At 51.2% G+C, this 23,803-nt stretch overlaps 2 protein-coding genes across 14 annotated transcripts; both read right to left on the bottom strand.

Annotated features, from left to right (window-relative positions):
• Positions 1 to 2,412: 2,412 nt before the first annotated feature.
• Positions 2,413 to 14,361, bottom strand: FXYD5 (FXYD domain containing ion transport regulator 5). Of its 8 annotated transcripts, none has more exons than XM_006065301.4 (9): positions 14,145 to 14,283; positions 13,549 to 13,599; positions 13,399 to 13,459; positions 11,332 to 11,424; positions 10,660 to 10,740; positions 7,038 to 7,151; positions 5,917 to 5,946; positions 5,763 to 5,837; positions 2,413 to 2,701 (listed from the first exon to the last, which is right to left on the bottom strand). In XM_006065301.4, the coding sequence occupies exons 3-9, from the start codon at positions 13,457 to 13,459 to the stop codon at positions 2,652 to 2,654; spliced, it is 504 nt and encodes a 167-aa protein (XP_006065363.2). In that variant the 5' UTR covers positions 13,549 to 13,599; positions 14,145 to 14,283; the 3' UTR covers positions 2,413 to 2,651. The 8 variants fall into 8 exon arrangements, with proteins under 8 accessions (XP_006065363.2, XP_044788160.2, XP_006065364.2 ...); XM_044932225.2 differs by having other exon boundaries at positions 13,549 to 13,668; positions 14,145 to 14,278; XM_006065302.4 differs by having other exon boundaries at positions 14,204 to 14,272.
• A 390-nt stretch (positions 14,362 to 14,751) lies between these two features.
• FXYD7 (FXYD domain containing ion transport regulator 7) lies at positions 14,752 to 23,787 on the bottom strand. Of its 6 annotated transcripts, none has more exons than XM_006065292.3 (7): positions 23,588 to 23,787; positions 19,040 to 19,069; positions 17,032 to 17,106; positions 16,857 to 16,890; positions 16,645 to 16,685; positions 16,313 to 16,403; positions 14,752 to 15,136 (listed from the first exon to the last, which is right to left on the bottom strand). In XM_006065292.3, the coding sequence occupies exons 1-6, from the start codon at positions 23,610 to 23,612 to the stop codon at positions 16,318 to 16,320; spliced, it is 291 nt and encodes a 96-aa protein (XP_006065354.1). In that variant the 5' UTR covers positions 23,613 to 23,787; the 3' UTR covers positions 14,752 to 15,136; positions 16,313 to 16,317. The 6 variants fall into 6 exon arrangements, 4 of the variants coding, with proteins under 4 accessions (XP_006065354.1, XP_006065353.1, XP_006065358.1 ...); XM_006065291.3 differs by having other exon boundaries at positions 16,848 to 16,890; positions 23,588 to 23,784; XR_003104771.2 differs by having other exon boundaries at positions 16,313 to 16,425; positions 23,588 to 23,786.
• Positions 23,788 to 23,803: the final 16 nt, after the last annotated feature.

Raw genomic sequence — 23,803 nt, 5'->3', positions numbered from 1 at the left:
GTGGGAGCTTCCCCGACTGGCAGCATTGTCACACACTGCTGCCAGAACTTAGCACTGTCCACTGCTCCACTGGGAGAGAACACCCGGGAGTTTCACGGCTGGAGCTCTTCTGGGGTGTGTGTGTGTGTGTTAGTCACTTTGTTATGTCCAACTCTGCGACCGCAGAGACTGTAGCCCACCAGGCTCCTCTGTCTATGGAATTCTCCAGGCAAGACTACTGGAGTGGGTAGCCATTCCCTTCTCCAAGGGATCCTCCCAACCCTGGGATCGAAACCAGGTCTACTTTACTGCAGGCAGATTCTTTACTGCCTGTGCTGCCAGGGAAGCCCAATAAACCATAACTGTGAGTATAATGGCTTTCAGTGAGTTCTGTGAGTCCTTCTAGTGAATTATTGAATCTGAAGGTGGTCTTGGGCACACCCAGCCGTGTAGTCGGCATCAGAAGTGAGGGTGGTCTTGGGCCTCCCAAGTTCTGCAGTATCTTTGGGCAGTAAGGTAACGACCACATCCCTGACACCTGATGGTGTCCTCCAATGGATCAGACTCTGGCCTCCAACTCAGAGCCCTCAGTCAGCAACTCAGTATCCAGCTCAAACACAATATATCTTTTTTCTTGTTTGTCTTCATTGGATTTATCTTTATGGCTATTTTCTATTCATATCAAGCAGTACTAGGTCTCCACTCCAATACTTTGGCCACATGATGCGAAGAACTGACTCATTGGAAAAGATCCTGATACTGGGAAAGATTGAGGGGACTAAAAGAAGTGGGTGACAGAGGATGAGATAGTCGGATGGCATCATCGACTCAATGGACATAAGTTTAAGCAAACTCTGGGAGATAGTCAAGGACAGGGAAGCCTGGTGTGCTGCAGTCCTTGGAGCTGCAAAAAGTTGGACACAACTAAGTGACCGACAGTACTACTACCATATATCATGTACATATAATGTACATATCACACATATAATATGCATATGTTATACATATGTATACACATATGTCACATATAGACATATATACAAAATATAGCATATGCAATATATGCATTTTAATTGAATGTATCTTTAGGGCTACCTGTTATTTATATGAAACAATACAGATTTTCCATATATTAGTGTGCTTTTAAAAATATTTTTAAGTTAAAATGAGAGTTCCTCTATAAATAAATGAATAATAATACAGGTGTGATGAAAATGTGGCAAAAATTGAGAAGAGAATATATATACATAGTCATATTGTTTTCTTTTTTTTTAATTTAATTTATTTATTTTTGGCTGTGCTGGGTCTTTGTTGCTGTGCGGGGGGGGGTTTTCTCTAGCTGTGGCGAGCGGAGGCTACTATTTGTTGCAGTACAAAGGCTCCTCATGGCAGTGGCTTCTCTTGTTGCAAAGCACAGGCTCTAGGGTACACAGGCTTCAGTAGCTGCCCAGTGGGGCTCAATAGTTGTGGCACTTAGTCGCTCCACAGCATGTGGGATCTTCCTGGATGAGGGATCAAACTCTTGTCTCCTACATTGGTAGGCAGATTCTTTACCACTGAACCACCAGGGAAGCCCCAAATCATATTCTTTTCTTTTCTGATACTTTTGTTTCTATTTTATTACTCATTTTCCTTCTTTTTTTTTTTTTTTTAAATGCTATTCACAGCCCACTAAACTGATTTTGTAACCTGTGAACAGGCTGTGACTAGAAGTTTGTGAAACATTGTTATGCAACCACTTTGAACTGGACCCTGTCTCTTTGCTTTGGCACAATGACCCTTGACCCTGGGCAGAGGTCTCCACCCCCAGCCCTGTGATTCCAAGGGTCTATTTTTGACTAACCTGGTTGAGTTCCTCCCCACAGGCAACAGAACCCAAGGGTCTTCAGGAAGTGCCCACTGGGGCCTATACCCCTTCTCGACCATGCTATGGGACCCCAGGACCCTGGAATTCCCCACCCAAACTACTCTGAGCCCACTCTAGTGGCCTTCTTGTGGACACACCCTAAACCAAGAGGGAACCAGGAGTATGGCTGGAGCTTGGATGTGCAGGGTGGGGTATCCACACTCACGTGCTGGAGGTACCCAGAGTGGGGAAAAAGCCAGTTGCCGTGGGCCTGGGGCCTCCATTTGTAATTGCCCAGTTACCAGCACCACCTCCCAACATCAGGGGCCAAGCTGGCTTTGGCTCTGCACACACACCTGCAGAGGGTCTCCATCTGCCATGGTCAGAATCCAGCGCTGACTCTCTATTGGTCAAATCTTCCAGAGGCCCACCCCTCATCCCTCCCACCTCACCCCTGCTGGCTTGGTTTACCGTATCCCTCACCTAGGCTCTGGAGTCTGTGACCCTCCCATCTTTCTCCTGGGGGCCCTGCCCCAGCCCCCGCCACTTTGTTCCACTCCCTGGTCAAGAATGATCAGAGACCAAGGGACAGAGAACACAGGGCTTTACTTCCTGTCTGAACACAATGGATAAACAGGGGCAGGCAGTCCTCAGGCAGGCAGGGCTGGGAGAGCAGGGGACTCAGGCCATCAGTCCTGGATCTGGCTCCATCCACCTCTTCTCTCTCAGGCTGGGCTCTGTTGTAGGTCCTGCAAGGTCACAGCGAGCCAGTGGGGGCTCAGTCTCGGGGTGCCCATTAGATCGTCAGCCCCTGCTTCCTACGGACTCATCTGTCACGATTCCAGCACAATCGGGGCAACTGTCTGCACTTGCCACCTGGGGTGAAAGAAACAGTTCAGTCGTGAGTCAGAACAATACTGATTATTACGTGTGATCTGGATGCTGGAGGATGAGGCCCATCCGCCCTGTCCCTCAGAAGGCTCCAAGGCAACTCTGAGCAAGTGACAAGAAGCTGATGGGGAAGAGCTGGCTCAAGGGTCCCCAGGGGTCATTCTCGTGTTCAGCAAATATTTACTGTGCACCTACTCTGGGCCAGGCAGTGACCTAGGCACTGGGGACACGGCGACACGGCCAGGAGCACGAATGGAGGAAATCCCTGCTCTGGGAGCACTGACTTACCAGTGGGGGAGATGGACAATGAGAAAAGACCTAAGTCAAGTGTACGGACGGTGATGAGTCAGTGATGAGTGCTATGAGGAAAAATAAAACAAGGAAGGAGGCAGGGAGGCCCAGGAGTTGGGGGAATCCTCGTGATGACTAGACGTGCCTCACTGGGAAGGTGATATTTGAGCAGAGACCTGAAAGGGATGAGAGGGAAGCCACGTGGACATCTGGAGGAAGGGTGTTCCAGACATAGGGAACAGTCAGTTCTAAGGTCCTGAGTGAGGGAGGAGTAGACAGGAGGGATTAAAGGAGAGCCGGAAGGCCAGGGGGTTGGGCCAAAGCAAATGAGGGGGATCTTAGAAAACAAAGGAGGGGGACTTCCATGGAGGTGCAGCAGTTAAGACTCTGCTCCCAGAGCAGGGGGCCCAGGTTCAATCCCCGGTCAGGGAACTAGATCCTACGTGCCTCAACTAAGAACCTGCATGTTATAGCCAACTAAGACACAAAATGTGTGAAAGTGTGTGTTAGTCGCTCAGCCGTGTCTGACTCTTTATGACCCCATGGACTGTAGCCCACCAGGCTCCTCTGTTCATGGGATTCTCCAGGCAAGAATACTGGAGTGGGTTGCCATTCCCTTCTCCAGGGAATCTTCCTGACCCAGGGATCTGCATTGCAGACAGATTCTTTACCATCTGAGCCACCAAAGCAGCCAACTAAATAATTTTTTTTTAAAGAAAGAAAACAAAGGGAACTTCAGAAAACAGCCCTTTTCTATCTCCCAGCTGCCACCCTTACCTACCCCTCCCTCCCTCTGGACTCATCTCCTACTCCTCTTCTCTCACACCTTCCCAGCCACTCCGCCTCTTCCCTTGGTTATTTTAACAAGCTCAGCTCATTCCTGCCTCCAGGGCTTTCCACTTGCTGCTCCCTCTGCCTGGTTTTTAAAATCATCTTTCTCATCATCAGAATCCATTCTGCTTTGACCTCTTAAGAGGAAGTGCCTCTTCTCATCCTTCTCAATCTCATCTTTATTTTCCTCTTGGCAAGTCTCTTTTTCTGTATTCACACTGCTCATGAAAGCATTGACCTATTTATTGTGATCTCCTACCAGCTGTGAGTTCCCTAATGGTGGGGATCAAGGTCCCCAGCATCACAGCACAGGAGGGCACAGGGAGTGTGTGTGTGTGTGCTCAGTCATGTCCGACTCTTTGCCACCCCATGAGCTGTAACCTGCCAAGCTCCTCTGTCCATGGGATTTTTCCAGGCAAAAATACTGGAGTGGGTTGCCATTTCCTACTCAGGGGGATCTTCCAGACCCAGGGATTGAACCTGCATCTCTTGTGTCTCCTGCATTGGCAGGTGAATTCTTTACAACTAGTGCCACCTGGGAAGCCCGGGCACAGAGTAGGTGCTCACAAATGTCACTGAACAATTTAGAGTCCTAGAGGTAACATTCAGGCTCTGCCCTCACACAGACATAGGTCCAGCCCTTCCCTGATTTTTATGTGCTCTGTGACCTTGAGCAAACTTTGCAACTCTCTGAGCCTCACTTTTCCCACAGGGGAGAGCACAGTGCCTGGCACAAAGTCAGGATCTATAAACACAAGTTGAAAAACTGAGGCAACAGTGCTTGACTCCCTTATTCAACACCAATCAGGCACGTGTCAGTGATCTCTTTTTAATTCTATCCATGTTCTGCCTCCCACCTTAAGGCAAAAAGATATGGCTGTGCCCCCTTTCCTGATGAGGAAGCTGGACAAGAGAGGTCATAAAACTTGGCGTAGGTTATACAGTTTATCTGAGAGCTTGCTAACTGGTGGCCCTTGTATTTTATTTAATCTGTAGCATTATTTAAAAAATTAGTTTCTCTGCTTGAAATCCTCCCTTTGTCCCCCTTTCCTGCCTGACACTGGGCCCTGGGAGGCTGAGCACAGCCTGGTGGGACAGACGAGGGCACAAAAGAGAACAAGGCTGAGGTGTCTGATCCTCTTGACCCCTGCCCTGCTCCTTCCTGGGGAGCCAGGAAGCAGTGGCTGGAAACCTCTCTCTGGAGCCACAGCTCCTGTTTGGGGCCCCCTCCTCCAGCTCCATCTCTCACCAGGCCCTGGTGCAGCTGCTCCTTCCCCTCACTGCCTCAGGCTGTGCATCACAGCTCCCAGGTGTTGTTACTCCTGGAGAGTTGCACCATTGCATTCCCCTGCCGTGTGAACAAGCCCAGGCTGGTCTGCTAGAGAAGACCACCAGGCGAAGACACGAGGTTCCCATTCAAACAGATCCCTGCTGACCCGCAAATGCCCTCAGAGGCATGAATAAATCCAGCGGCAACCAGAAGAACCACCCAGCTGAGCCCAGACTATGTTTCCAAAGTGCAAAAATGAGAGCTCAGTAAATGGTTATCATCTTAAACCACTGAATTCCGGGGTGGTTTACATGGATGTGCTCAGTCACTCAGTCATGTCTGACTCTTTGCAACCCCACAGACTGTAGCCCACCAGGCTCTTCTGTCTGGATTGGATTTCCCAGGCAAGAATACTGGAGTGGGTTGCCATTTCCTTCTCCAGGGGCTCTTTCCAATCCAGGGATTGAACCTGTGGCTCCTGCATTGGTAGGTGGATTCTTTGCCACTGAACCACCTGTGAAGCCCGGTTTATATGGATATGTCTCCTTTAAAATGACCTTGTTAGGGGCCTTCAAATCCCATCTGGTCAGACTGTAAGCCAAGGTCTCCTCCCTCCCAGTCCTGATGCCTCTCCCACCCAGCCCCCATTCTCACTGGTGAGGATGACGATGCCTGTGATGAACAGCACTGCTGCTACCATCAGCCCCCGTTTCCGGAGAGTGTCCTCGTCTGCAGAGAGAGAAATGGAGGAGTGTGATGAGAGGGGCCTTCAGCCTCCTTCCCCCACAGCCTCCCAAGAGTAACTTACCATAGAAGAAGGGGTCATCCTCCTTTGAACCTGGAGGGAAAGAAGGGAGCAAAGGTTTATGGACCGAATTGGAGAGTGAGAGAGTCAGAGAGGAGACACCTGGATCTCAGCCTTGGTGCACTTAGGGCAAAACCTGAAGTCCTCACAAGGACCCAGTCGGGTTCCCATCACCTCTAAACTCTTCTCCTCGCTTATCCCCTTACTCACTGTGCTTTACTCCCACCCCCATTCCCCATGGGTGAACTGTGCGAAACCCTACTCACCCCAGGGCCTTTGCACTGGCTGCTTCTACTGCCAGAGGCTCCCTTCCTCGGGCATCCACATGGTTCCCCTTAGCTTCTTCTCAGTGAGGTCTCCCTGGCCTTTTACAGAAAATGCTCTCTGACCACTCTCTCACCCTAACTCTGTTGCATCGTTTTTTTTTCCCCTTCATTTTTCTTGAGAGCAACTTAATATATGGCTATTATTAACTTGTTATATACAGTTATTATGATCCTTATTTACTGTCTCTCTCTCACGAGAACATCTGCTCCAAGGGAGAAATTTTCATCTGTCTCATTCACTTCTGTACTCCTGGCACCTAGAGGAGAGCCTGGCCCACAATAAGTGCTCAGTGAATATTGTTTGAATGAATGAGTGAATGAACTCTCTATGTGATCCATGGCTGTTTCATTTCCATCTGTTCACTGAGGCTGGCTGCACAGGAAGTGGAAGATAAGGCCAGGAGGGGAAGAATCAAGGTGCCCCTATACACAGAGCTCTCTGCTGACTCCAAACTGATCTCCAATGCACAGGTAAATCCATCTGAGACCAGAGAAGCACCCAGCCAAGCTCAGACTAGACTTCCAAATTGCAGACCTGAGTGCTAAATAAATGATTGTCATTTTAAGCCACTGGGTTTTGGAGTCATCTCTATGCAACACTCACACATTCATTCATCTATTCAGACATTTACTGTGTGCCCACCCTTTACTCACTCACAAGAATACCAGCCCTGAAGTCAGGTGTTCACCCGACACCTGGTTACTGAGCATTCTTCTGTGCTGCGCAGTATTGAGGTACTAAGAACACACAGTGAACAAGAAATAGCCTGTGTCCAGTCTGAGAAGGGAGTTACTGACCAGGCTGTCTGAGGATGGAGTTCTTCCTCTCGTGCCTGCTGGGGGATCGTGTCTTGGAGGGCGTGGAGCCTTGAGTGGAATCGGCAGGGGATTTCGTCTTGGAGGGCGTGGAGCCTTGAGTGGGATCGGCAGAGAGAGCAGCCAGAGGATGGTGGAGGGCAGGAGTGACCCGGGGGAGGAACGAGAGACACCACTGCTCTTTGGGAGTAGCCCCTCTCCCACACCTACATTCAGTGAGGTGGCACAGGTCCCCCCGCCAACCCACGGAGGCAGCCAGGAGTGGCAGGTGCTCACCCTGACTAAGACCACCAGCCCAGGCTAGCTTGCTAACCCCCGAGGAGCCCCTGGCCCCTCTCTGACCTTCTGGATGGCCCCATGATCAGGAATAAACGGTAACATCTGTCAGACCCAGACAAGGGCCTCCAGGATCTTGACCCAATCCCAGAACTTGAAGATACTGGTTCGAAAACATGTTGAATATCACCTCTGCTCCCAGACTCTTTGTAAAAACATGACTATCCCCAAGGAAAGTCCTGCCCCTCTGGCACTGAGAAGCATCCCCAGTAAGGTGGTCACCCCTGACGGATGCCCAGATGTGAAGTCAGCAAGCACAGAAACTGCCTCGTGACTGGCTCCCCAGGCCAGCCTCAGTGCCTCGCTTCCTAAACATGAACCGACAGCCAAAGGTCACAAGATGTTCAGGAAAGCTTTTTCCAAGAAAAGGGAGCAGCAAAGTCATGGGCAAAGATGGAAGGATCACAGGAAATGTAAAAGGACAGCCTCAGCGGTATGTAGGGCTTATTGCCCCCTCCCCCAGTGTGAGGAAGCCTGGGCTCAAATTTTGGTTCTGCCATTTTGCACTGTGTGGCCTAAGGCCTGCCGAGTAACCTCTCTGGGCTTCAGTTTTCTTCCCTGTAAAATGGGGTACCAACAGCTCCTACCATGTAGGATAGTGATCGGTACTAAATGACTGATCACGTAAAAGCTTAGCACAGTGCATGCAGCACATTGTTGTATCGTCTACTTGGCTCTGACTCCCCTCTTCTGTGATAGTGATCGGTACTAAATGACTGATCACGTAAAAGCTTAGCACAGTGCATGCAGCACATTGTTGTATCGTCTACTTGGCTCTGACTCCCCTCTTCTGTGATCAGTCCGTCCACCTTGCTCTCAGGGGAAATGCTGCTTCCCCAGACCATCTCGGTCTCCTATGGTAACCCAGCCACAAGGGGGAGCATGCGACCCAGTCTCATCCGTTCCTGGAGCGCTCAGTGGCTTCAGTTGTGTCCAACTCTGTGCTACCCTATGGACTGTAACTTGCCAGGCTCCCCTGTCCGGGGGATTCTCCAGGCAAGAATACTGGAGTGGGTTGCCGTGCCCTTCTCCAGGGAATCTTCCGACCCAGGGATCAAACTCGCATCTCTTATATCTCCTGCATTGGCAGGCGGGTTCTTTACCACTGAGCCACCTGGGAAGCCCCATCCTTCGCTGGGACCTTTCAAATTCCAAGTTAAAATTTTCAGCAGATGCTGGGTGAAACTCAGAAGTTCTGAGCCTGCAGGTGATGGAGCCACTTCCTTGCCAGGTGAAAGACAAGCTCCAGCATGAGAGAACAAAGACGCAGGAGAGAGAGAAGCTCTGTGGGGGCTGGGCAAGCTTGAGATTCAGCAGTGCTTTTTCCTCTTGGCTCCTTGACCCCCTCGGCCCAGCTGAATTTTCATCATGTATAACCAGAGATATAGAAGAACACATAGAGTAACCCAGGTCAGCAAGGACTCAGAGTAAGAGAATCCAGAAATATGAAGATGTTTTCTCAACTGGAAAATGTGGAAACAGCTGCTATACCCCCACCCCCATGGTTGTACAAAATTTAAAAAAAAACTCCCTTCCCCCAAGACACCGTATTTCCATCTGTTGTAAAATTGTTTTAATAGACAGGCTCTGTCAGCAAGAGATGCTTTACTGTCATCACTGGGAAGTTATAACAATGATAACAATAAAAAAAAATCTACAGGGGGAGGACTTTCCCCACAGTGCCCTTGTGCAGTGCCCAACCTGAGCAACCATGCATGCATTCCAGCTTGTGAGTGGCCTAAGCTATAGGACTTCCAGTGGGGGCTGCTTCTCAAATATGGGCCATCACACAGGCATTAGAAACCACCTATTACCTTTATTTCTGCTCATCTCCCTTTCTCAAATGTTACCTCTGGTAACATTGACTCACTTGTCCTGTGGTCGGTCACCTCTTCCCTTACTCTTGGTCTAATTGGTTCACACAGAGTTGACTGGGTTTTCCAGCCCCATGATGGGGCACAGGACTCAGCCCTGACCAATAGGAGCTGCTCATTTCCCAGGCTCCCATTGGTCAGTCATGGGCACGTGACCCCATCTGGGCCAATGAGAGCCAGCTCTACGCCTTGTAGCTAGAGAGGCATTCTAGTTGCTGAGTTTGTAATTGCAACTTAGAACTAGTAGACCACTTTTGCCACTAAAGAAGGGAAAGCCCTCTTCAGAATGAAGATAGCAGAGCTGAGAGAGGAAGAAAGTCGTGATGACAGTGCTTGAGCTCTTTGACCCAGCTGTGCCTGACTTTAGTGCCTCTGTACTTAACAAAGCATATATTGCTAATAATTTTTTTTTGCAGTTGGGTTTTCTGAATTTTGTAACTGAAAAGCTCCTGCTCTAACATTAAGAAGATCTACACCAAGGATAGGAGAAGGCAATGGCACCCCACTCCAGTACTCTTGCCTGGAAAATCCCATGGACGGAGGAGCCTGGTGCACTGCAGTCCATGGGGTCGCAAAGAGTCGGACACGACTGAGCGACTTCACTTTCACTTTTCCCTTTCATGCATTGGAGAGGGAAATGGCAGCCCACTCCAGTGTTCTTGCCTGGAAAATCCCAGGGACGGGGGAGCCTGGTGGGCTGCCGTCTATGGGGTCGCACAGAGTCGGACACGACTGAAGTGACTTAGCACACCAAGGATAAACCCACAGGCACATTTCCCGCACCAGCCCTATGAAGGGACCTGAATCTTTATTCAGGGTCTTGGAGGGACTTCCCTGGTTGTTCAGTGGTTAAGAATTCGCCTTCTAATGTAGGGGACACAGGTTTGACCCCTGGTCCAGGAAGATCCCACATGCCTCAGAGCAACTAAGCCCAAGGGCCACGATTATGGGGCCCAAGCACTCTAGAGCCCATGTTCCATAATAAAAAGAGAAGCCCGAGTACTGCAACGAAGACTCAGTGCAACCAAGACCCAGTGCAACCAAAATAAAAATTAATTAATTAATTAAATCAAGTTACATTAAAAAAAAAAAAGAGGGTCTCTGAGTCTATCAAATTTGGAAATGCTGCAAACCAGATAGATGGTCCCTCTTGGGATGCCTGCTGCAAATAAGCTTTATTATGACTCTGAGAAGTCCCAGCAGATAGAAGCGTGTTTAACTCAAGAGTTTCCCAAATATCTTTAACCACAAACCAAAAAAAAAAAAAAAAAAAAAATGGAAAAAATGTATTAATTCCCCAAACGGATGCTCTGAGAAACGTACTCAGGGAAATGCTGCCCTAGATGGAGAATTAAACACAACTCAAGTAGTTGCTGTTTTAGTCCCAGGTCTACCTTGCGTCGTGCTCTTGTCCGTCCCCTGACCTGTTGTTAGCAGCACCTCCGCTTCCATCGTCATCTGGTTTGGTGTTGCTTCTACTCAGGGCAGAAGAGAAAGGGGGGGAGGGTGAGAAAGGAGTGAATCATGGACCTGCAGAAAACAGCCAGGGTCCTTCTCCCTGAACCAGGCTGGCTAAAATCAAAGATGTCCACGGATAAATGTCGCTGTGGGGGTGAGAAAGGGGGACCCTCTCACGTGCCGCTGGTGGCAGGGCAAGTCGGTGTTCCTGGGCCCCACAGGGTCATGAGTAAACTTCAGAGCCAGGTTCCTGGACCCTCATCCCTGGCGTGTCACTGACTTTTGGTGACTCCTTGGGCGAGTGACTCTGAGCCTCCTGTAAAATGAGGGTAGTGCTCATTTCTTTCTCAGAGGGCCTGCGTGAGGACTGAGTGAGTGAATGCAGGGTAAGTATTTAGAGCCATGACTGTCCCTTCATTTGTGCTCTAAGTGCTTGAGGAGGAAGGGACAAGGTTTCTCATTGTGGCGCTGTGAGCAGCAGGATGAACTGAGCCTAGATGGAGCCATGCCTGAAGGTTTATCCCTGGACTTTTCAGTTACACAAACCCAAAAACTCTCATTTGGTTCAAGCTTGAGATTTTTGTTGCTGTGACAGGATGTTGACAGACCCATTCCTTGTTCGTCATCTGGGGCTGAAGTAGGGACATGAATGATTTCAGTCGCTGGATCTGTTGGAGTTATGACCTCCTTTATTATCTGTCCTGGAAAATCAAGGATGAGAAGTCAGGGGGGAGCCTTTGGTCCCCCTTCTCTCACCAACACTCCTACCCTCCCCTCCCTTCTGAAAACTTGGTGGTCTGCTGGTTGAGCAGCAGTTGATCGATCAGCTTTGGTGGAAATGTTTTAAGAAATGCTAACACCGCAGCACCCTACCTCCAGCCGCCTCTCCTGTCCATCCTTGTGGGATGAGAGAGGCAGTTAAGGCAAGTATGCCCAGGTGCTAGAGTCAGCCAGGGGCCTGATCTCAAATTCTGTTCCCAATAACTTCCTTGCTGTGTGACCTGGAGCAAGTGAAACCCCTCCCTCTGAGCCCTGATTGCCTCCTCTGCAAAGTGGAGATAATTCTTGAATCTACTTCTCAAGACTGTAGAGAGGGTGAAATGAGATGGAGGTGGGAAGAATCTCGCCTACTGCTTAACATGCAGTCTGTGCTGGATATCAGATATCGGATATCGTATCTATCAATCTCCACTGCCCCCAGCCTGGCCCCGCCTCCATCCTCTCCCTCAGGGACCATCGCACAGCCTCCTCCCTGGTCTCCCTGCTCCCCACACACAGCCAGAGGGAGCCTGTGAACCTGATTCAGATCAGGCTGCTGGCTGAGTGCCTCCTCGGCTCCACCTTGCTCTGAGTAAGAGCCAAAGCCCTCACGTGGCCCATAAGTGTCCCCCCCCTACCAACCCAATCTCCTGTCACCTCTCTGACCTCTCCTCTTTCCACCCCACCCTTTGTTCATCCCAACCCAGGCCCGGCCTGTCTGCTGTCACTCACACTGTCCAGATAGAACTCATATTCCTCACATACCTGCTTGGCTCATCCCCTCCTCTCCTTGTATCTGCCCAAATGTCACTTTCTGGTGAATGTCACTTTCTGGTGAGGTCTTCCCTGATCACTCTATTTAAGCAAGCCTCATTTGTCTCCTCTATTTTCTTTCCATAGCATTTTTCACCTTCTAGCATATAATATTGGGTTGGCCCAAAAGTTCGTTTGGTTTTTTCCATAAGATGTTATGGGCCAACCCAATATAAGTTACTGAATGCATTTGGTGTCTGCCTTTCCAATTATAATGTAAGCTCCTGTTTTATGCCTTGCTGTTTCCCCAGTGCCTAGAATAAGATCTGCTCAGTGAACGCTTGTTGAACGACTGAATGAACACATGAAAACCATTTTATCCCAGAGAAATGGGGCAACTTCAGTGCAGAGTTTGCTCTGGGTTGCGGGGTTAGAGCCCAGCCCCTCCACACACTAGCCTCTGGCCCAGGGCACTTTCCTTCACTGAGCCTCAGTTTCCTTATCTGTAAAATGGGCATAATAGCATCATAGATTAGAGCAGAAGCTGAAACAAGCACCTGCAATGCAGAAAGCACCTGCAAGGATCCCCCGTAGATACTGTTTTCAGAAGACACTTCACAGGCAAGGGTGCTGCTGCTGCTGCTGCTAAGTCGCTTCAGTCGTGTCCGACTCTGTGCGACCCCAGAGACGGCAGCCCACCAGGCGCCCCCTTCCCTGGGATTCTCCAGGCAAGAACACTGGAGTGGGTTGCCATTTCCTGGACTGGCCTCAGCTCACCCCCTTTCCCTAATCATATATCACCAGAGGAACCAGGAAGCTCCTGTGCTGTGAGTCGAGGGTTCCTGGCTGCCAAGTAGAAAACCTACACCCATCTCCCCGCCAAATCAAACTCTGTGAGTTCTTCTTGGAAGTCAAATGGAGGATGCTCAGCAGGACAGGCCCTGGCCAGACTCACTGGAAGCAGCCACCCAGGTCTGAGGTATCTAACAGGGTGTAACCTTGGCCCCCTTACTGGGGCGCCCGCTTCCTGGTGCCAGCTCAGTAGAAGACTGAGGACACAGGAGAGAGAACCCAGATTCACCAGGCAGCCACCCAGCAACACAGGCACTTGAAGTGGGGCTGGGGGCTCTGCAGCAGGGTGGAAAGAAAGGGCTGGGCCTTACCTCTGGTGGGGAGAATCAGGCCAACGGTGATGAAGAGACACAGGCGACCAGAGGGCGACATCTATAGAGCAAGTCAGAGCTGGGGTCAGCCAAGATGTCAGTGAGGCAGGGACAGGGCAACCCCCGGGATCCTGCAGCTCCCTTCCTTACCCTGAGCAGGCCCCTCCGGCTTCAGAGACCCCTGCTAGGGCTGATGGTTGGCTGTGGGGAAGGGGGCCAAGGGGAGGGTCTCAGAAGTGGAGGTTTCCAGCAGTCAATCCCTCATTCCCTCTGCAGGTCCCCAAAGATAACAAAAAGCATCAGTCTACACCAGGCTCCAAGAGGCCGCCACTGCCCAGGGCAGTCCCCCTGCCCCACGAAGTGGAGAAGCACTCATGGGCCGGCTGGGACTGACCCTGCTGGGCAAGGGGAAGGCTCTGGGGCACAGAAGAGGAGATAGGAGGGCCTCGGCCCTCCCTCTGGGGCTGTCCTCAGAGCGAGGAGCCAGCAAGGAGGGGGAAAGAGGAAGAGTGAGTAATGTGCTTCTGATCTCAGAGGAAAAAGTGAGTTGGTGTGAGGGCCTCCCAGCAGGGACAATAGAGCAGGATGCTGGGCAGATCTGGGCGAGTGAGAGGGAGGTAGGCGAACTGGGGAGACTGAGGCAGGAGGAGCCGAGCGGTGCCCACATGGCGGTGCCGAAGGCAGCGGGACCGAGAGTGAGCATGAATGGGGGGCGGAGAGGCGCCGAGAGGATGGTCTCTACCCACCTGAGCCCGGCGCCTGGGCAGAGGGGAGCGGATGGAGGAGAGTCGGAGGAGACACTCACGTCAGCGCCGGGGGGTCCCGAGCCGGCAGCCTCGTAGGGAGAGGGCAGCGGCGGCGGCTGCGTCCAGGCGGAGGGTGTGGCCAGGGGAGCGCGCTGGCGGGCGGGGACCGAGACGGGCTCAGTCATTTCCTCCCGGGTTTCCTGGCTTCAGAGCCCGGGGTGGGAGCAGGAGGGGGAGACGTTGAGGGCGATGCGGGGGCCTGGGTGAGAGTAGGGCGGAGGCCTCCACCCACCCCGCCTAGGGGAGGCTGGGGGTGGGAACCGCGGGGCGGGCAGGTCTAGGCGGGGTGGGGTTTGGGGAGGCAAGGGGAGCAGGGGAAGGGGTCTACTCTGGGGTCTCGGGGATGGGCAGCTGGGTTGGGGGGGTGGTGGCATGGAGGGAAGGGAGGGGAAGTTTGAGGGGTTCCGAGAGAGGAGGAGGCCACTAGGGAGCTGGCGGAGGGAAAGGAGAGGAAGGGGATAAGTCTGGGCATGGGGGAATAGCTCTCCAGGTTCGATTTTGCCCCCTCCCCCGTTTCCTCCCCACAGACGAGAACACACAGACAGAAGAGGGGGAAAAACCAAACGCAGATTTATTAAGCTCAAGACATAGACACCGAGGGTGCAGGGGACCGGATCTTCTAAGAGGAGACAGGGTAGTCACGGGGAGCAGCACCCCGGGACGGTGGGGGGCTGAGCGTGGACTCGAGGACCCCAGGAGATGGAGGCCTGAGTCTCCGGATCTGGGATGCAGGGGGTCGTCATTGCCAAGGCCTAGGGAGGTGCAGCGGCTCCAGCCTTGGAGTGGGTGGGGCGGCTCATTCAGGGGAGCGCTGCCAGGGGGGCCAGGCTGGGGTCCCCACCGCCTCCACCCGATCCTCAGGCTCCTGCTCTCAGGCAGGGACTGCAGTGGAGGTGACCACGACTGGTTCTACACGCCGCCACCTCCGGGTGCTGGGGAGAGACAGAAAGAGAGAGAGAGACAGAGCCGGGGAGCTTCAGTCGGTGACAAAAAGGGTGGCAGTGGGCTCTTCATCCCGAGCATTGAGGTCAGGCCTGCAGATTGTCACCCCTGAGCTAGCCCTGGGATGTTGTCTTGCCTCCCTGCACCCCAATGTCTGGTCCATATAGAGACACCTTGGTAGCTTTTGTCCTATCCCACAGGACACCTGTGATGAAGCTGGGGACCCCTGGCCCACCCTGGACTCTTCTGGGGTGTCCCCCTGCCAGAAGAAGAGTCTCCATCCCTCTGCCAAGCCCCCAACCTCTTCCTACACTCCAACACCCCATCTCTGGAACTTGTGTATACAACAGGAATTCTCCTGTCTCCCACCCACTTGGGACCATCATTCAACTGTCATGGGTCAAAATCTCATATATACTCTTAGACTGTGGTCAGGTGTCTGGGCCAACCCCTTCATCATTCACAAAGTGACCCCTTAATGTTCTTAAATCTCACAAAATAAACATGAAACAAAACACATGAAATTCAACATCAAATCCTCCAAATGTTGATTACCCCAAGGCCCATTTTTTTTTTTTTTTTTTTTAGTTCTAAAAACAAAAGAGCCAAAGAGATTCCCATCTCTGGTTTTTTAAAAGTCCCTGGAAAGGACACAGTTCCACCAAAAACAGGTCGAGATATTTTTACATAATTAAAATGAACACCCCCAAGGAGTCACAATCTTTCATCTACATGCTTATCCCTGCTCCTACATCCTACATCTCTCTCCACCTTCCAATATAGCCTCTATGCACCTGCCCTGACTTTCCCCCTCCTCCACCCACCACCCCCTCCACTCTCTACTCCCCATCCTCCATCCCTCTTCCACCCTCCACCCCCACCCCCATCCTCCACCACCCTCCACCCCACTCCCTCCTATATTCTCTCTTTTCTTCCCCAATATCAATTTTTAAAATCTGCATTCTATATGTCTCTCCTTCTGTTTTTTTGATACAATTATTCTTAAGCCCTTCCTTCCTTCCTTTCTGCCTGCCTGCCTGCCTTCTTCCCTCCCTCCATCCCTTTTTCCCCTTGCTTCCTTCCTCTTCCCTTCCTTTTTCTCAGTCATTTCATCCCTGATTGTCCTAACTGAACAGGAAAGTCAAGAAATCATTCTATCTTCCTACCTTCTCTAGTGCTCAACTCTGCCTTCATTCTGATTGCCAACGTTCTTTTCCCACGTGGGACCCCTCTCTTCACAGGCTGTGGCTCTCTCCTCTGGAGAATGAGTTCATCCTTGCTTTTATAAGATTAGGTACTTGTTTCTGGGCAGCTTCAAGGACTCTTTAGGAGTCCATGTCACATCCCACTAACTTTATGCTTTAACAGGTTTGATGTGTGGAATCTCGGCCGCACTGTTGGCGGCCCCATTCTTAGGGAGCTCCAGCACAACGTCCCCTTGGACTCCCCTCCCCACTCCCACTCACCCTCGCAGAACCACACTCTCTCACACCCTCACCTGAGGAGGGAAGCTCCGACTTACAGGATTTGCATGTTGGGCTGTGGAAGCAAAGATGAGAGAGAAAGGCATCAAGAGACTCAACTGAGCAGGCTTTCTGGGAAACACCTGGCTGGCTCTGGGATCCCTTTGGTTATGGCAGCACCCCTGGGGGCTCCCAGGCTGTTCCCACCCCTCCCCTTCTCTCCCCTCTGCTGCCAGACCTCTCAGACCTGGAGTCCGCCTTTCTGCACTTCACCTTCTTGCCTGTTAGGAGAGACAGAGAATAGAACAAGGAGACAGGACATAAGGGTCTGGACAAAAGCCAGTAGGGGAATTGTAGGTGCCTGGGGACCCCCAGGGACCCTCTTGGAGGGGCTTTGGAGCTCAGGAAAGGGTCACACTTACTGAGGATAATAAGGATGCCCAGCAGGAACAATATGGTAGCCAGAGTCATGCCCACCGTCTGCACAGTGTCATAGTCTGGGGAAGACATTGGAGGTCATCAAAGTGGGGTGGCTTTTCAGCCACCCCCCCCCCACCCTGGAGCCTTAGCCTCAGTTCAAGGCTGCAGGCTCCTCCCATGGGTTCATATGAGGATCAAAGACATGGCCCTTGGACACCAAGTGCTCCCCTTAGACCTCTCCCCACTACCCTTCTCTGGATTCTTTGGCCATAGATATAGATAAGACCTTCTTCTATTGCAATGGTCCCCAGCATTTTGGGCACCAGGGATTGATTTTGTGGAAGACCCACAGACAGGGGTTAAGGGATGGTTTCAGGATTATTCTCATAAGGGGAGGGCAACTTAGATCCCCCGTGTGCACAGTTCACAATAGGGTTCCTGAATCTATTAGAATCTAAGGAGGCGGAACTCAGGCAGTAATGCCAGTGATGGGGAGCAGCTGTAAATAGAAATGAAGCTTCACTCGCTTGCTCACTGGCCACTCACCTCCTGCTGTGCGACCCAGTTCCTAACAGGTCACTGACTGGTACCAGTCCTTGGCCCAACCACTGGGGACCCTTGTTCTACTGCATATATTTACTTTTTTCAGCAAACAGCCTTCTCTGTGGTCTCTCCGTCATCCATCCCCCCACTCAGCACCTCAGCCAGAGATCCTGTTAACACTTGAGTCCAATCAGAGTCCTCCTGAGCTCAGAGCACACCACTCCACTCCCTCTAACCTCCACCTCATAGCAAAGAAAAGCCAAAGTCCTTCCCACACCCCATGAGGCCCTGTACCATCTTGTCCTGATCCCTTCTCAGACCTCATTCCACTTCACTCTCCTCCTCAATTCCCTTGTCCAAGCACACGGGTCTCCCTGCAGTTCCTGGAGGCTATCAGGCATGGTCCTACCTCAGGGTCTTTGCACTTGCTGGGCCCTCTTCCTGAAAGCTCCTCTCTCAAATATCCCTCCCTTACCAACTCCTGGACTTTATTCAAATGTTAGTGACCCCTTCTCTGGCTGTCCTATTTAGAATTTCCCATCCTCTCCTCAACATTTCTTAACCTCAGTCTTTCTTTTATTTTCCTTCATAAGAATTATTCTTATCTAATATGCCACAGTACATATCTATAGAAATATTCACTCTGGACCAGCAGTGGTCCAGGCCTCTGCCCTCAGGGAGTTGTCTTTCATTTGTGATAAACAAAATAAAACCACAAAACTCAGTCATGGGACCATGCCTAGATCTATGTGTGGCTTCTCTTGTTGGGGACTCAAGAAGGCCTCTCCTGACAGTCATTATTTGATCTGAGGCCTGAAGAAGAAAAGGGAGCCTTAGCTAGCTATGTGGAGGGCTAGAGGAAGCATATTCCAGCAGAGGGAACAGTAAGTGCAAAGGTCCTGAGGCAGGAGACAACTTAGAACATGGAGAAGAGTATGAGTGAACAAAGGGAGAGAGAAGGAGGGTATATAGAGAGGGAATTGGGGTCAGGTCTGCTAGACCTGGAGTCACTTTTTGAGCTTCAGTGCTATGGACAGATTTAATGATATCTGAGTAAATCTTTCCCACAGTCCTTATGGGTGAAAACTTAGTGTTCTTATTTGCAGAAGGGCCCAGAGAGACAGAGTTGCTTGCTCAAGGCCACACAGCTAGTGAGTGGATCAGCCAGGATTCTAATTCAGCCAGCCTGGTGTCAGAGTGGTTGGCTTCTCTGATGACCCCAGCAAACTAGCCCAGAGTGCTGGTGAAGCCTGAGGAGGGTCCATAGAGGGTACCCCCTCCCCAAGTCTGATTCAACCCTCCATAGGCCACGCTGATGTCAGTTATATCCACATGGTCATGTGGCTAGTGACCCAGCACATAACATGTAAGCCATAGCTGAAGCCACTTCAGCAGTGGCCTGTGGGGATCTACAGCCACCCCTCCATCCAGCCCCTGGGTACCTTCCTCGCAGAATCTGCCACTCACCATAGTAAAATGGGTCAGGATCCTGAGGAACTGTGGGAAGAAGGCAGAGAGAGAGGGAAAAACATTTCAACACTTGGCTTCTTAATTATTTGAGGATCCTAATGGGGCCACTGGCCTAGTGGTTTCTGTGTAGAAATCAGATCATTGAGACCCCTTGCTCTGGACAATGTAGCCTCACGGCAGGACACAAAACTTAAAGACTGGAGCATAAGCTGGATTCCAGCCCCAACTCACTCCATTGGTCGGTACCTGCCCTTATATAATGCCCAACATACCTAACTGTACATGGCAGTCCTGATCCTAGACCTAGGAAATCTAATGCAAGCATGGACTCATTTCTTGAGAAACACATATACACTCTCTTTTGCATATGATGCTGGGAGTATGAATCCCACTGGAGAACTAACTGCTCAATGTATCAGCTTCCCCTGAATACTCCCTACAACTTCTCAGTCTTCTGAGAGCTCTCATCCACTTGTTCCTGCCACCAAATCCAGCAGAGAGGAACTGTCCAAAAACTTATATTATTCCTATATTACTTATTTCTCAGACACCATCAAATTAAAGATTCAAAATTGATTTTGTAGTAACTTTCCCAGTGTGTACATGTATGCGTGTATATGTATGTAACTGTACCACATAAAAACATACTCATCTGCTAGAAGACTCACCCTGATTTCTGAATGCTAACATGTGGATAATGCTTCCTTGGTGGCTCAGGTAGTAAGGAGTCCACCTTCAATGCAGGAGACCTGGGTTCAATCCCTGGGTCAGGAAGATCCCCTGGAGAAGGGAATGGCATCCCACTCCAGTATTCTTGTCTGGAGAATTCCATGGACAGAAGAGCCTGGCAGGCTGCAGTCCATGGGGTCGCAAAGAGTTGGACAAGACTGAGCAACTCACACTTTCACCAATGTGTGTATGTGTGTGTGTGTGTGTGTGTGTATGTGTGTTTACTTTTCCCTATCTCCCACCTCCCTGTCTCAAATGGTAGTCTCCTCCAGGAAAACTCAGAACATCCTTCCCATTCACAAAACCCATCCTGATGCTTCCCCAATACACTGACAGCTTTTAGTACACCCTGTCTTGTTTAGAGTGGAATTCTGCAAAACATGCCCCACTAGGGGAGGAGGGTGTACTGGGAGTGCCAGGGTGATGCCAGATGTTGTCATTAGTGTCCTTCCCCCATCCAGGCTCAGCAAGGATGGCTACCTTGAGATTGGGAAGGAGAACATGTGACTAATTCTGGCCAATGAACCATGAGTGTGGTCTGCAGCATTAACTGCCCATGCAAGAGCTCTCTTTTGCCTTTGGCTTGGTGACATGAATGTTCAAGATTGTGGCTGCTCCAGTTTTCTTTGGGAAGTAGAGACCCTAGTCAACCCATTGTGGGCACATAATCTAAGTAAGAGATCTACTTTGGTTGTCAGAAATCACTGAGATTTTTGGTACTTCATTTGTTGTTGTTTAGTAGCTCAGTAGGGTCTGACACTATTGTGACTCCGTCCCCGCCAGGCTCCTCTGTCCATGGGATTTCTTCAGGCAAGAATACTAGAGTGGGTTGCCATTTCCTTCTCCAGAGGATTTTCCTGACCCAGGGATCAAACCTGTGTCTCCTGCATCTGCAGGCAGATTCTTTACTGCTAAACCAGCAGGGAAGCCCTTGGTACTGCATACTGTAGCTTAAACTGACTGATGCAAGACCCTGAATAGCACTGATTCACTGTAAGTTCACCCTCTTCAGTTCCCTGTCCAGTCTTCAAAGAGACATTCTTAAAAAGGAGCTGATATATCTCTACACCTTCCAACCCTTGTTAATCTCTCAAGAGAAAACAGGCCTTGGGCTCAGTGTCTTCAGCAGGTAATAATATCTAAGTAGACTGTTATGACATTATTTGATTTTCTCCTTTATTTATGTATCTAAGCAGCATTTGATAGCACTGATTCCATGCCAGGCTCTCTTCTGAGCACTTTACAGATATTACCACATTTAATTTTCACAGCCGTTCTGTGATATAGGCATTATCTTCATTCTCTTTCCACTAAAGAGGAACACTGAGGCCCAGAAAAGTGAAATTGGTTGTTTAAGATAATTTTAATACTTGCTTTCAATGTAAGACAAAAAAAAAAAAAATTCCTGATTTTCCATTTGTGGAGCTGATATAAAATAAAGCTAACAAAGTTTTTTAAAAGTTAATCCTTTGAAGGAAAAAATGTTAAATATCAGTGTGGGGAACATTTGGACAGGGCAAAAATCATGAAGGTGGTACTCATAAGCATCAAGATGGGAAAATATTATTTTAGAGTCATCTCTGCTCTGTCTTAGCTCCCCTACCAGATGCAGAGTAAATTTATTTGACTCATCTCTGCGTTAATCCTGGCATTTGTAAAGTTGTTCAAAAAACTTTTCTAGAATGAATGGATGAATGAATGAATGAACCCCTGCTAGGCAGCATCAGAGATGGAACGGTTGCATTATCCTGCGTTTCCACACATCCTGCCTCCCCAAACCATCTGAGAAGCCCTGCCCCAGAAGGTGAGCGCCTGCCCCAGAATCCTCTCTGGTTCCTCTCTGGTTCCACCCTCCCGGGGTGCTCCTTGCTCCATGCAGAAGTTCCTCTCTAGTTCCTGCTGTCCCAGCAATCTGGGTCCTCAAGGCGAGGCTGAGCTAAGGGTGGAGCCAGGAGGCAGGAGAAGGAATGTGAACCACTCCTGGCCAGTTGCCAAGGAGAATCAGGAAGGAGGTGGTTACTATGGCAACTGGAGCATCTTGAGAGGTGAGGAGAGGTGATGGATCTGGGTACCCCAGGCTGAATGGGATCCTGTGTGGGACTTGAGGGTCGAGTTTCTAACTCTGGGGCCAACCCTGATTCCCTCTGCTCCCTTTGTACCTCCTATTGTTGCCCCTGAACAACTGGCTTGTGGCCAAGCCGAGGGTCCTTTTTAAGGATAGGGACCAAGGCCCAGTTGTGCCTTTCCATCTCCTTTCTATTTGCCCCCAACACACCCTCCTGCTCTCTGACAGGGTGGGGGTGGAGGCTAGGGGTGCAAAGAAGCCGTCCCCCTCCCTAATGATCTGTTAATTAATTTCATTAAGCGGTTTATGACAGGCAGCATGCGTTTCCTGCCCCTGGGTTTCCCAAGACCTGCGGTCCCCTCTCCTGCTGTGACTGGGGAAAGGGTGTATGGGGGGGAAGGGAGGCAGGGCATCTTCCTCCCACTTCTGCCCGTCTGCTGTCATCGATCCTGCTAACCACCATCTCTGCGAAAAGAAGTGCTGGGCTCCCGCCAGGGCTGCTGGCTCAACCCTGCCCCCTCTCCCTAGGGTGGCTTCCAGCCTCTGCAGCCGCCCCCCCACTGCCCCCCCTCCCCGCCCTGCTTCAAATTCTGCAGATATGGTTCAGTGCAGCAGCCCCCGCCTGCCGGGAAAGGGGGCAGGGAAGGAGAGATCAGAGTGGAATTGGGGTTCCCTTCAGTGCCAGAGGCTCCTCAGCAATGATGGCCTCTTGCCTGACCCTGCTCTCAGGGCTGGAAACTCCCTCCCTGCCCTCCTCTCCTCCACCATGAAAGCATTCTTCCCCCTTGTTCCTCTGCAGAAGTAAGCTCAAGAAAGGGAGACTGTTGTGGGGAGCGAGTATTTCAGGGGTGCCTAGTCGGGCTAATGGTGTGAAATGTCCATCTCTGTGTGACTGGAGGGAGGTGGGAAGGCATCTGTTTGCACACCCAAATGCACCTTTTGGACAACACCCTTGAATGAGGGCTGGGAAGGAGGGTCCTGCCACCCATCCCCGCAAATGGGGGTTCACTGCAGTGGTGCAGGCCCCACCCTGTGCCACCCCTCCTTCTCTTTCCCATTTCCGTCTCACGCTGTCGGTTCTTCTCTCTCTCTCCCCCTCTGTGTCTTTACGCCTCCTTCGGTCTCTCGGTCCTTATCTCTTCCAGGCTGTCTCAGTCAGTCTCTTTCTATATTCCTTACTGTCTCCCTCTCTCTTGCTCTCTCCATCTCTCATTTCCTACAGCTCCAGTCTTTCCCTCTTTCTCCTCGCTTCCCTCTGAACCTGCCTGTCAGAGATTTCAGGAAACACCCACCACAGGTGCCAGCACTAGAGAGAGAGAGGGAGGGGAAAAAAAAAAAAGAGGGACATGGACCCCGTCCCCTTACCCCATGGTGCCGCAGGGACCGTGAAATCTGGGCGAACCTCTGTGGCTACAAACCCAGCGGCTCCCACCCTCGAAGCCCATTTCTCCGAGTCCACTACCACCGCTGCGCTGGACCAGCTGCATGGTTGCTATAGCTACCGGTCCGAGCATCCTTTCTCCCGGGACCGCCGCTCTCCAACCACAGGTCCCGCACAGGAACCGAGACCACCGGGAGAGGGTGCCCAATGGAGTACCGAGGGGTGCAATGCAGGGGCCTCCGCCCATGTGAGGAGGGGACATCCCCTTCCCCATTCCCCTCCCCTTTCAGTACTGGGCTGTCCCCCAGACCCTCTGTCAAGCTCTAAGATCCCGGAGCCCCGCTGCGCCCTCTCCCCAGGCGACGCTCACCCTTTGTGGGGACCTGGGTCGCCATGCCGGACTGGAGCAAGGGGCGGCTGGATGTAGAGGCGGTGAAGGAGCGCTGGCTGCAGCAGCTGGAAGCCGGACCGACTGTTGTCAGGGGTAGATGGGGGGGAGCCCTGGTGTTCGGGGGGCCGTAGCCAATGGGGACCCGGAGAGCCCGCCCCCGTCCCGGCCACCCCCACCCCCGCCCCCGCCCACTGC

The sequence above is a fragment of the Bubalus bubalis genome, chromosome 18 (genome assembly GCF_019923935.1).
Source record: "Bubalus bubalis isolate 160015118507 breed Murrah chromosome 18, NDDB_SH_1, whole genome shotgun sequence".
Lineage (NCBI taxonomy): Eukaryota > Metazoa > Chordata > Mammalia > Artiodactyla > Bovidae > Bubalus > Bubalus bubalis.
Note: the sequence above shows the minus strand (reverse complement) of the source record. Positions and strands in the feature narration are given on the sequence as shown.